General features: G+C 43.9%; 1 protein-coding gene across 1 annotated transcript in view; it reads right to left on the bottom strand.

The window, feature by feature from the left end:
- RFC4 (replication factor C subunit 4) overlaps positions 1 to 12,552 on the bottom strand; it is a 98,131-nt gene that overhangs the window by 14,871 nt on the left and 70,708 nt on the right. The window contains exons 7-8 of the mRNA XM_077290422.1: positions 8,247 to 8,372; positions 7,966 to 8,046 (exon numbers count right to left, since the gene is read on the bottom strand). Coding sequence (XP_077146537.1) covers positions 7,966 to 8,046; positions 8,247 to 8,372 — 207 coding nt within the window. The remainder of the gene's footprint in view (positions 1 to 7,965; positions 8,047 to 8,246; positions 8,373 to 12,552) is intronic.

Below are 12,552 nucleotides of genomic sequence, written 5' to 3' on the forward strand. Positions count from 1 at the left end.
TGATAATGCACCGTCTCATGCTGCAAAAAACACATCTGCATCTCTGGCTGCTATGGGCATAAAAAAGAGGACAAACTTATGGTGTGGCCACCATCTTCCCCTGACCTCAACCCCATTGAGAACCTCTGGAGCATCATCAAAAGGAGTGTCTATGATTGCAGGAGGCAGTTCACATCTAAGCAACAGCTCTGGGAGGGTATTCTGTCCACATGCAAAACAATTGAAGCAGAAACCATCCAAAAACTGACAAATTCAATGGACGAGAGAGTTCAGAAGCTTCTTTCGAACAAGGGGTCCTATGTGCAAATGTAACATCACCTAGAATAAAGTTTTCACTTGAAAACTGTTTGATTTCATTTTGTAATAGGCTGATAATGCTTATAACTTCACAACTGACCATTTTTTTGTTCAAAATAAAAAAAAAAGGTTGAAAACTCTGCTGTGCATAATAATTTGGAACATGCATTTTGAGTGTATTTTTTTTTTTTTTAAAGATACTGTTTTCATAGGCAGTTTGTTCCAAAACATTGCAATTATACTAGAATAGTAGATGACTGGAAAACAACAATGACTGCAATTCAGATACAGTTATATGAAAAAGTTTGGGCACCCCTATTAATCTTAAGCTTAATGTTTTATAAAAATAGTTTTTTTTTGCAACAGCTATTTCAGTTTCATATGTCTAATAACTGTTGGACACAAATGTTTCTGCCTTGAAATCAGGTTTATTGTACTAACAGAAAATGTGCAATCTACATTCAAACAAAATTTGACAGGTGCATAAGTATGGGCACCTAACCAGAAAAGTGACTTAAATATTTAGTAGATCCTCCTTTTGCAAAAATAACAGCCTATAGTCGCTTCCTGTAGCTTTTAATGAGTTCCTGGATCCTGGATGAAGGTATTTTTGACCATTCCTCTTTACAAAACAATTCCAGTTCAGTTAAGTTTGATGGTCGCCGAGCATGGACAGCCCTCTTCAAATGATCTCACAGATGTTCAATGATATTCAGGTCTGGGGACTGGGATGGCCATTCCAGAACAGTGTAATTGTTCCTCTGCATGAATTGAATGCCTGAGTAGATTTGGAGCGGTGTTTTGGATCATTGTCTTGCTGAAAGATCCATCCCCTGCGTAACTTCAACTTTGTCACTGATTCATGAACATTATTGTCAAGAATCTGCTGATACTGAGAGGAATCCATGCGTCCCTCAACTTTAACAAGATTCCCGGTGCCGGCACTGGCCACACAGCCCCAAAGCATGATGGAACCTCCACCAAATTTTACTGTGGGTAGCAAGTGTTTTTCTTGGAATGCTGTGTTTTTTTGCCGCCATGCATAACGCCTTTTTGTATGACCAAACAACTCAATCTTGGTTTCATCAGTCCACAGGACCTTCTTCCAAAAAGAAATTGGCTTCTCCAAATGTGCTTTTGCATACCTCAGCCGACTGTTTGTGGCGTGCTTGCAGAAACGGCTTCTTTTGCATCAGTCCCAACACATCAGTCCCAACGGTGGCAGCATCGGACACCGTACCAGGGGCCTCCCCGCTGCCAGTATTCGGACTGGCCGGCCCCGGATCTTCTATTCTTCTAAAGGTACCGTCCAGACTGAAGGTTACCCGTCGCGGACAGGAAACCAACTGATGCGAGGGAGAGGAACCGCCCTTTTATCTGTAGGTTCCCTGTCCCTGAAGGGCGGATCCCCTCTCTCCATGGTGCTGTCATGGGGGATAGAGAAATATACATACACATACCTACAAAAACACATTCACCATGCAGTATGAGTAATAGGACAGTTTTATTACACTAAGTTATATTAAGTCAGTACGATTAAAGTGGGACAAGGTTTAGTGTTTTTTTTGTTTTTTGTTTTTTTTAAAAGTGTCACTTTTATGCACTAAAAAATGTTTTGGTTTTGTTGGAAAAAAAAAATGTTTTCTTTCCCTAATCTCTAAGATTTATAACTCTTACTTTTTCTCCAAACAGACCTGTATACCAGCTTGTTCTTTGAGAGACAAAGTTGAAGTTTTTATTAAACCCTTTTCCCCCAAGGGTGGTTTGCATGTTAATGACCGGGCCAAATTTTTACAATTCTGACCACTGTCCGTTTATGAGGTTATAACTCGAACGCTTCAACGGACCCTGATGATTCTGACACTGTTTTCTCGTGACATATTGTACTTCATGATAGTGGTAAAATGTCTTTAATATTACCTACGTTTGTGAAAAAAACGAAAATTTGGGGAAAATTGTGCAGTTTTCCAACTTTGAATTTTTATGCCCTTAAATCACAGATATGTCACACAAAATACTTAAAGGGAACCTGTCACCCCCAAAATCGAAGATGAGCTAAGCCCACCTGCATCAGGGGCTTATCTACAGCATTCTGTAATGCTGTAGGTAAGCCCCCGATGTATCTTGAAAGATGAGAAAAAGAGGTTAGATTATACTCACCCAGGGGCAGCCCCTCTGTGGTCCGGTCCGATGGGCGTCGCGGTCTGGTCCGGGGCCTCCCATCTTCTTACGATGACGTCCTCCTCTTGTATGCACACTCCGGCTCCGATGCAGGCGTACTTTATCTGCCCAGCTGAGGGCAGAGCAAAGTACTGCAGTGCGCAGGCGCCGGGAAAGGTGAGAGAGGTCCAGCACCTGCGCACTGCAGTACTTTGCTCTGCCCTCAACAGGTAGACAAAGTACACCTGGCACTGGAGCCGCACCGTGAAGACAATAAGAGGACCGGACCGCGACACCCATCGGATCAGACCACCCACCCAGGTGAGTATAATCTAACCTCTTTTTCTCATCTTTCAGGAGACATAGGGGGCTTATCTACAGCATTCCAGAATGCTGTAGATAAGCCCCTGATGCTGGTGGGCTTAGCTCATCTTCGATTTTGGGGGTGACAGGTTCCCTTTAACCCCTTCATGACCCAGCCTATTTTGGCCTTAATGACCTTGCCGTTTTTTGCAATTCTGACCAGTGTCCCTTTATGAGGTAATAACTCAGGAACGCTTCAACGGATCCTAGCGATTCTGAGATTGTTTTTTCGTGACATATTGGGCTTCATGTTAGTGGTAAACTTAGGTCGATAATTTCTGAGTTTATTTGTGAAAAAAACGGAAATTTGGCGAAAATTTTGAAACTTTCGCAATTTTCACATTTTGAATTTGTATTCTGTTAAACCAGAGAGTTATGTGACACAAAATAGTTAATAAATAACATTTCCCACATGTCTACTTTACATCAGCACAATTTTGGAAACAAATTTTTTTTTTTGCTAGGAAGTTATAAGGGTTAAAATTTGACCAGTGATTTCTCATTTTTACAACAAAATTTACAAAACCATTTTTTTTAGGGACCACCTCACATTTGAAGTCAGTTTGAGGGTTCTATATGGCTGAAAATACCCAAAAGTGACACCATTCTAAAAACTGCACCCCTCAAGGTGCTCAAAACCACATTCAAGAAGTTTATTAACCCTTCAGGTGTTTCACAGCAGCAGAGGCAACATGGAAGTAAAAAATGAACATTTAACTTTTTAGTCACAAAAATGATCTTTTAGCAACAATTTTTTAATTTTCCCAAGGGTAAAAGGAGAAACTGGACCACGAACATTGTTGTCCAATTTGTCCCGAGTACGCTGATACCTCATATGTGGAGGTAAACCACTGTTTGGGCGCACGGCAGGGCTCGGAAGGGAAGGAGCGCCATTTGACTTTTTGAATGAAAAATTGGCTCCAATCTTTAGCGGACACCATGTCGCGTTTGGAGAGCCCCCGTGTGCCTAAACATTGGAGCTCCCCCACAAGTGACCCCATTTTGGAAACTTGACCCCCCAAGGAACTTATCTAGAAGCATAGTGAGCACTTTAAACCCTCAGGTGCTTCACAAATTGATCCGTAAAAATGAAAAAGTACTTTTTTTTCACACAATTTCTTTTAGCCTCAATTTTTTCATTTTCACATGGGCAACAGGATAAAATGGATCCTAAAATTTGTTGGGCAATTTCTCCTGAGTACGCCGATACCTCATATGTGGGGGTAAACCACTGTTTGGGTGCACGGCAAGGCTCGGAAGGGGAGGCGTGCCATTTGACTTTTTGAATGGAAAATTAGCTCCAATCGTTAGCGGACACCATGTCGCGTTTGGAGAGCCCCTGTGTGCCTAAACATTGGAGCTCCCCTACAAGTGACCCCATTTTGGAAACTAGACCCCCCAAGGAACTTATCTAGATGCATAGTGAGCACTTTGAACCCCCAAATGCTTCACAGAAGTTTATAACGCAGAGCCATGAAAATAAAAAATAATTTTTCTTTTCTCAAAAATGATTTTTTAGCCCACAATTTTTTATTTTCCCAAGGGTAACAGGAGAAATTGGATCCCAAAAGTTGTTGTCCAGTTTCTCCTGAGTACGCTGATACCCCATATGTGGGGGTAAACCACTGTTTGGGCACATGCCGGGGCTCGGAAGGGAAGTAGTGACGTTTTGGAATGCAGACTTTGATGGAATGGTCTGCGGGCATCATGTTACGTTTGCAGAGCCCCTGATATGCCTAAACAGTAGAAACCCCCCACAAGTGACCCCATTTTGGAAACTAGACCCCCCAAGGAACTTATCTAGATGTGTGGTGAGCACGTTCAACCCCCAAGTGCTTCACAGAAGTTTACAACACAGAGCCGTGAAAATAAAAAATAATTTTTCTTTCCTCAAAAAAGATGTTTTAGCAAGCAATTTTTTATTTTCACAAGGGTAACAGGAGAAATTGGGCCCCAATATTTGTTGCCCAGTTTGTTGCGAGTATGCTGGTACCCCATATGTGGGGGTAAACCACTGTTTGGGCGCACGTCAGGGCTCGGAAGGGAAGTAGTGACATTTGAAATGCAGACTTTGATGGAATGGTCTGCGGGCATCACGTTGCATTTGCAGAGCCCCTGATGTGCCTAAACAGTAGAAACACCCCACAAGTGACTTTATTTTGGAAACTAGACCCCCCAAAGGAACTTATCTAGATGTGTGGCGAGCACTTTCAACCCCCAAGTGCTTCACAGAAGTTTATAACGCAGAGCCGTGAAAATAAAAAATAATTGTTCTTTCCTCAAAAAATTATGTATTAGCAAGTAATTTTTTTATTTTTGCAAGGGTAACAGGAGAAATTGGACCCCAACAGTTGTTGCCCAGTTTGTCCTGAGTACGCTGGTACCCCATATGTGGGGGTAAACCACTGTTTGGGCGCACGTCGGGGCTTGGAAGGGAGGGAGCACCATTTGACTTTTTGAACGCAAGATTGGCTGGAATCAATGGTGGCGCCATGTTGCGTTTGGAGACCCCTGATGTGCCTAAACAGTGGAAACCCCTCAATTCTAACTTCAAAACTAACCCCAACACACCCCTAATCCTAATCCCAACTGTAGCCATAACCCTAATCACAACCCTAACCCCAACACACCCCTAACCACAACCCTAACCGCAACACACCCGTAACCCTAATTCCAACCCTAATCCCAACCCTAACCACAACTGTAACCCCAACACACCACTAACCCTATCCGTAACCCTAACCACAAGCCTAATCTTAACACTATTTCCAACCCTAGCCCTAATTCCAACCCTAACTAATTCCAACCCTAACCCTAAGGCTATGTGCCCACGTTGCGGATTCGTGTGAGATTTTTCCGCACGATTTTTGAAAAATCTGCAGGTAAAAGGCACTGCGTTTTACCTGCGGATTTACAGCGGATTTCCAGTGTTTTTTTGTGCGGATTTCACCTGCGGATTCCTATTGAGGAACAGGTGTAAAACGCTGCGGAATCCGCACAAAGAATTGACATGCTGCGGAAAATACAACGCAGCGTTTCTGCACGGAATTTTCCGCACCATGGGCACAGCGGATTTGGTTTTCCATAGGTGTACATGGTATTGTAAACCTGATGGAAAACTGCTACGAATTCGCAGCGGCCAATCCGCTGCAGATCCGCGGCCAATCCGCAGCGGATCCGCGGCCAATCCGCTGCGGATCCGCGGCCAAATCCGCACTGTGTGCACATGCCATAACCCTAACCCTACCCTAACCCTACCCCTAGTTCTAATCCTAGTTCTAACCCTAACCCTAGTGGAAAAAGAAAAAAAAATATTTTCTTTATTTTATTATTGTCCCTACCTATGGGGGTGATAAAGGGGGGGGGGGGTTATTTATTATTTTTTTTATTTCGATCGCTGTGATAGAACCTATCACAGCGATCAAAATGTACTTGCAACGAATCTGCCGGCCGATTCGGCGGACGCACTGCGCATGCGCCCGCCATTTTGGAAGATGGCGGCGCCCATGGAGAAGACGGATGCACACCGGGAGCCTCGGTAAGTATAAGGGGGGGCTGTAGATCGGGGCATGGGGGGGGGGGGGCGTCGGAGCACGGGGGGGTGGCATAGGTGCACGGGGGGAGCGGACAGGAGGACGTGGGAGCGGAGCACAAGACGGAGGGGAGCGGAGCACAGATCGGTGGCTTGGGGGGGGTCACATAAGTGTTTCCAGCCATGGCCGATGATATTGCAGCATCGGCCATGGCTGGATTGTAATATTTCACCAGTTTTTTAGGTGAAATATTACAAATCGCTCTGATTGGCTGTTTCACTTTCAACAGCCAATCAGAGCGATCGTAGCCACGGGGGGGTGAAGCCACCCCCCCGGGCTGAAGTACCACTCCCCCTGTCCCTGCAGATCGGGTGAAATTGGAGTTAACCCTTTCACCCGATCTGCAGGGACGCGATCATTCCATGACGCCACATAGGCGTCATGGGTCGGATTGGCACCGACTTTCATGACGCCTACGTGGCGTCAAAGGTCGGGAAGGGGTTAATAAGTAACATTTCCCACGTGTCTACTTTACATCAGTATAATTTTGGAACCAACATTTTTTTCGTTAGGAAGTTATAAAGGTTAAAAGTTGACCAGCAATTTCTCAATTTCTCCAGCGACCAACGATGCCGAAGTCCCCGGGTAACCAGGGTAACCATCGGGTTACTAAGCGCAGGGCCGTGCTTAGTAACCCGATGTTTACCCTGGTTACCATCGTAAATGTAAAAAACAAACAAACCGTACATACTCACATTCCGGTGTCCGTCAAGTCCCTAGCCGTCTGCTTCCCGCACTGACTGAGTGCCGGCCGTAAAGTGAAAGCAGAGCACAGCGATGACAGCAGGAGATCCAGCGACGAAATAAAGTTACAAACGATCTGCTACGACGTACGATTCTCAGCAGGGTCCCTGATCGCTGCTGCGTGTCAGACACAGCGATATCGTATGGATATCGCTGGAACATCACAGATCGTACCGTCGTAGCGACAAAAGTGCCACTGTGAGACGGTACCCTAAGATCAGAGAGGGGTTAATACCATTTTGGGCTCGGCCACACGGAACCCCGAGGATGCTCTGGAAAACCCGAGCAACGAGTATATTCGCTCATCACTACCCTTAAGGTGATTTTCAGGAATTAATGCAACGTGGCATGACAGGAATGAAAAGTGTATGTTTACCCACCTAAATGTTGCGAACTTCTGAACAGGTCACTATAGCCGGCAGACTCTGCGGCCGTGAATTGCCATGGCAAAAATCAGGATAACACAATCATGATCTCAGGGTGCCGCTGGGGTTAAAGAGGAACACCCCCCTCCCCCCCCCCGTTAACCATTTATATGATGTATTCACTATTGACAGAAGCATCTAAGGGGTTAAACGACCATAGTTGATGCCAACACTGATTGTGGCTGATACAGCAAGTTGTCAGCTATAGTGTTCAGCCGACAGTTGCTGGATTGTCACCTGTATGGGAATGCTATTCTTTTATATATCACAGGTCAGTAAAAAGACATATCGTCAGTCATTAAAGGTTTAATATAGATTACTATAATAATTAGGGCATAGTATATTGACCAAATATCAAATAAAACCGTTATCAACTTTCTTACCTTCACTACAATTTCTAATTTCTCAAAGGATCCACTCTGGCAAGCTGCCAAGACTCCCTCAATGGTTTCCTTTGGGATTACCTACATGATAGTGTAGGGAGAAAGGCAATATTAATCCCAATATTTCAGTTACCGAACTACAAATGATACAAATGATAAATGTATAGATACACAAAGAACAGATGCATTTATTAACTAATATGAGCACATCCTCTATTAATAGAAGAAGTTCTAAACAAGTAAATCACCGAGGGAGAAATAGAAACATGGTAGCATCTTACCCCAGCTATTTCTGTTACCACTTGTTCGGTTATCTCCTTTCCTGCATTAAGCCTGGTGGCACTTTGAAGAAATGTAATCGCTTTCCTCAAGTCTCCTTCCGAAACCTCAACCAGATGACTTACTGCCTACAGAAAAGTACATTCAAGAAGAGTCCATCAATATTGGAGCTCTGCATCTGTTAATAAGGTTTTAATATACAGCCATTTCTCAACACACTGAAGAGTAATTCCAGTTAATACCTTTAGTGATTGGATCGTAGGCTACCAAGGCCCCAATTCATCAAGACCAGAGATTTTCACACCAGTATTTTTTGTATTTTTTTATTTAACCCCTTTCTGCCAGCTGACGGAATAGTACATCAGCTGGCAGAACCCCTGCTGTGAGGTGGGCTCCGGTGGTGAGCCCACCTCAAAGCTGCGACATGTCAGCTGTTTTGTACAGATGACATGTGCGCGCAATGAGCGCAAGCGGAATCGTGATCCGCCCGCGCCCATTAACTAGTTAAATGCCGCTGTCAAACGCTGACAGCAGCATTTAACTAGCGCTCCCGGCCGAAAGTGCTCGCACCGCTGACCCCCGTCACATGATCCGGGGTCATCGGTGCATTGCCATAACAACCAGAGGCATGGTTGTTGATGGCCGATTGCTTTGAGCGCCACCCTGTGGTCGGCGTTCAAAGCAACCCTGCATTTCTGCTACATAGAGGTGCTCTGTGCTTCACCTCTATGTAGCAGAGGCGATCGTGTAATGCATGCTTCTAGCCTCCTATGGAGGCTATTGAAGCATGCCAAAATTAAAAAAAAAAATGTTTAAAAATATAATAAAAATAAAAAATGTATAAAAAGTTTAAATCACCCCCCTTTCGCCCCATTCAAAATAATAAAAAAAAAAAATCAAACCTACACATATTTGGTATCGGCGCGTTCAGAATCGCCCGATCTATCAATAAAAAACAAAGGATTAACCTGATGGCTAAATGGTGTAGCAAGAAAAAAATATCAAAACGCCAAAATTACTTTTTTTGGTCGCCACAACATTGCATTAAAATGCAAAGGGCGATCAAAAGAACGTATTGTGATAGAAATATATATATATATATATATCATGTAGATCTCACTTGCATGTATACTCCTCTATAATCATATATACTCATATATCCACAGCTAATATATTATTCAGCTAGTTTATAATCAATGGTTTAAAATGGCTGACAAACTGATATAAGCCAGATTGTATGGGGTTTTCCATGCAAAAGCGGAACAACGCCAGATGTACTAAGTGCTGATCAGATGTCTCAACTCTGTCCTAGATGCAGAAAGCTCAATTTTAGTTGCTTAATCAGCATTCATATGTGCATTAATCACAATATTCCATATATGTTTAGATAACCAATGACAGAGGAGCTAGACAATATGGTTATTAACTAACCACCCCTAACCACTCCTTTCTATATGCAATTATAAAACTATGTATGTACAATAAAGTATCAGTATTGGTGGAATGTTATTGACACAACAATGGTGTGCAGTCTCATTCCTTGAGCGCTCACAATACCTAGTCTTACTGGGAACGGCCGCAGCACACACACAGGGATAAATTTATCCAAACCAAATTTCCATGACAAATGGTGCCCAAGATCCGGGAGAGGAAAGGAACAGTGACTGTTTTGCTTGTGGTTGCTTGGTAACAGACCGCAGGAGGTCAAATCGCTCGATAAGTTATTGCAGGATTCCCGTGCATAGGAGGGACAGGTAGAGTCCCGGGGCAGGTAGTCCCAGGCTCCATGCACGGGTAGTGATAACTTAGAGGGCTACTGCAGATTCCCGTAGTGCCGGCGATCCAGTCAGGACGACCGGACCGGGGTGGTAGATTTCCCGCTTGTTGTGCTTCTCACTCAGGTGGCCCGGGCACAGGTGTGCCCAGTGCGATTGGCAGTAGTCTGCTCCCAGCGCAACCTGAACAGAATAATAAAGGGGCATCTCCCGGACGTCTATTTCTGCTTGTCATGTATCGCTGCTTTAAGAGCATGCAATTGTAAAAGAACGTGTTTTTTTTTTCTCTGTTCTGAACTTCCCCTATTCCACTCTGCTAGCAGAGATATATGCATTGTAAATCACACTGTCACATCTATTTTTTTTTCCTGGCTGTTTCTGCAATCCAGACTATGGTGTAGCTATTTGTGAAGACGTGAAACAAATTGTATCTATCATTTTTGATGCGACATACTTGTTTTCAGATACGTGATTTTAGAGACATTGGATACAATAGCATAAGAAAAGGGGAAGTGTGTGTCTCTGACTGCGTTGAGCGCAGAGGGAAAAAAAATATATAGCTGTTTTTTTTTTTACTCTACTCTTTTGAAGGTCTTTATTCTGGTTTTTTATATTTTTAAAGTTTAAGGTTTTTTTTTTATTAAGTTTTCCTTCAATCTGTTTACCTTTTACTTTTTTTGAAAAAGGGTTTTTTCCTTTTGTATCGAAATTTTGAGTTTTTGATCGTGTACCAGGTTTTTGATGGTTTTCTGTTCTTTGGGGGGTTTTTTTGGAGATTTTATATACTCATTTTTAGAAGTTTTTGCTGTTTTTTTTTCTTTTTTTTTGTTTGTTTTTTATTTGGTTTTTGCCATGGGGTATAAGGTGGCCCAGCAACAGGAGGGTCTTTTACTTCCTGATGAGAAAACCGCCCCCCAGATAGTGGCAGAACACGAAGGTGTTAAGTATGTGAAGAATTTTGGAAGGTATAAAGTATGTGAAATTCATAAGAATGGCAGACTTCAAGCTGCGGAATGGCATGACGTAGAAAGGAAAATAAGGGAAGTTAGCTGATGTTAAATTGCTGAATACTAATACATGGTATACAGTAGCAGCAGAGCTTACATCGTTTAGGTGGTACAGAAAGATATGTGAGCAAACCAGGAAGTGATTTTTTGTGTGTATAAGACGGGAGATATTGGATCTGCGCAGTCTGCTCTCAGCAGAATCCATGGTATATAGGGAGTTGTTTTTTGCACAGTATGTGGCGCGCCCCGTCCCTCCCTACAGGGAGAAGGCATCATTGCTCCTCTCTACTGTTCTTGTTGTTCTTCTCTATCCTCCTTTTTCTCTGTCACTCTCTCCTCCTTCTCTCTCACTCTCCTTTCCTCTCCTCTTTCTCCACACTTTTCTCTTCTCTCTCTCCTCCACACCTCTCTACTCCTCCATCTCCTTCTCCACACTTCTTCCCCCAACACACCTATCTTCTCCACCGGTTTCTTCTCCACTCCAATCTACTCCTGCTGCTTCTCCTTACCCTCTCTCTCTCCTTCTCCACTCCCCCACCACACCAATCTCCTCCTGCTCTTCCTTCTCCACTCCTCCTCCTCTCTCTTCCACACCTCCCATCTTCTCCCTCTGTTCCTCACTCATCAACCCCTCCGCCTTCTTCCTCTTCTTCTGCTGGGCCAACGCCCAGTCCAAACAATGTGGTGCTTACAGCACAAGGCACCCCTTCTATGTCCCTGGCACAATCCAGCCATTGCCAGTTGTGATATCGGGGAAAGAAGGTGAAAATCCCCCTACACACAATGCAGTGGGCAGCCCCCAGACACATTACGTAGCAGACAGCTCAGCCCTGGGTGCAGAGGAAGGGGGGAGGACTGATATCACAATCTATTGATAATGTACAAGTTACTTCAGCACCGGTCAGAGCTGCCTACATTCACAACAACAAAGCCTAATCCATCACAGCTTCAGCAAGGGGGAAGACATCCTCACAAAAAAAAAAAATAGTAGTTACCGATAACGGTGTTTTTCTGAGCCCATGACGGCACCACGGAGAGAGGGGCTCCGCCCACCAAGGACAGGAAACCTACAGATAAAAAGGCGGTACCTCTCTCCCGCATCAGTTTGTTTACAGAGCATAAAGAGAACATCAGGTTAATGATTACAAATGTTTCAACATTACTAAACCTTTAATAAAGATACCGCGTGCTTATTGATTATATACATAACTAAACATTATAAGAATGTGCACACCCACGCGTGAGGGAGGGAATGTACGGGTGCCGTCATGGGCTCAGAGAAACACCGTTATCGGTGAGTAACTACTATTTTCTCTGTCCCCCATGACGGCACCACGGAGAGAATTGCAGAGACTGTACACTAGGGAGGGACTACCGCTTCCAGAACCCTTCTACCAAAAGTAAGGTCTGAAGAAGAAGTTAAGTCCAACCGATAGTGCTTAAAGAAAGTCGAGGGTGAAGACCAAGTAGCAGCTCTACATATCTGGTCTATTGTTGCTCCGGCTCTCTCTGCCCAGGAGGCCGCC

This window comes from Ranitomeya variabilis, chromosome 2 (genome assembly GCF_051348905.1).
Source record: "Ranitomeya variabilis isolate aRanVar5 chromosome 2, aRanVar5.hap1, whole genome shotgun sequence".
Classification (NCBI taxonomy): Eukaryota; Metazoa; Chordata; class Amphibia; order Anura; family Dendrobatidae; genus Ranitomeya; species Ranitomeya variabilis.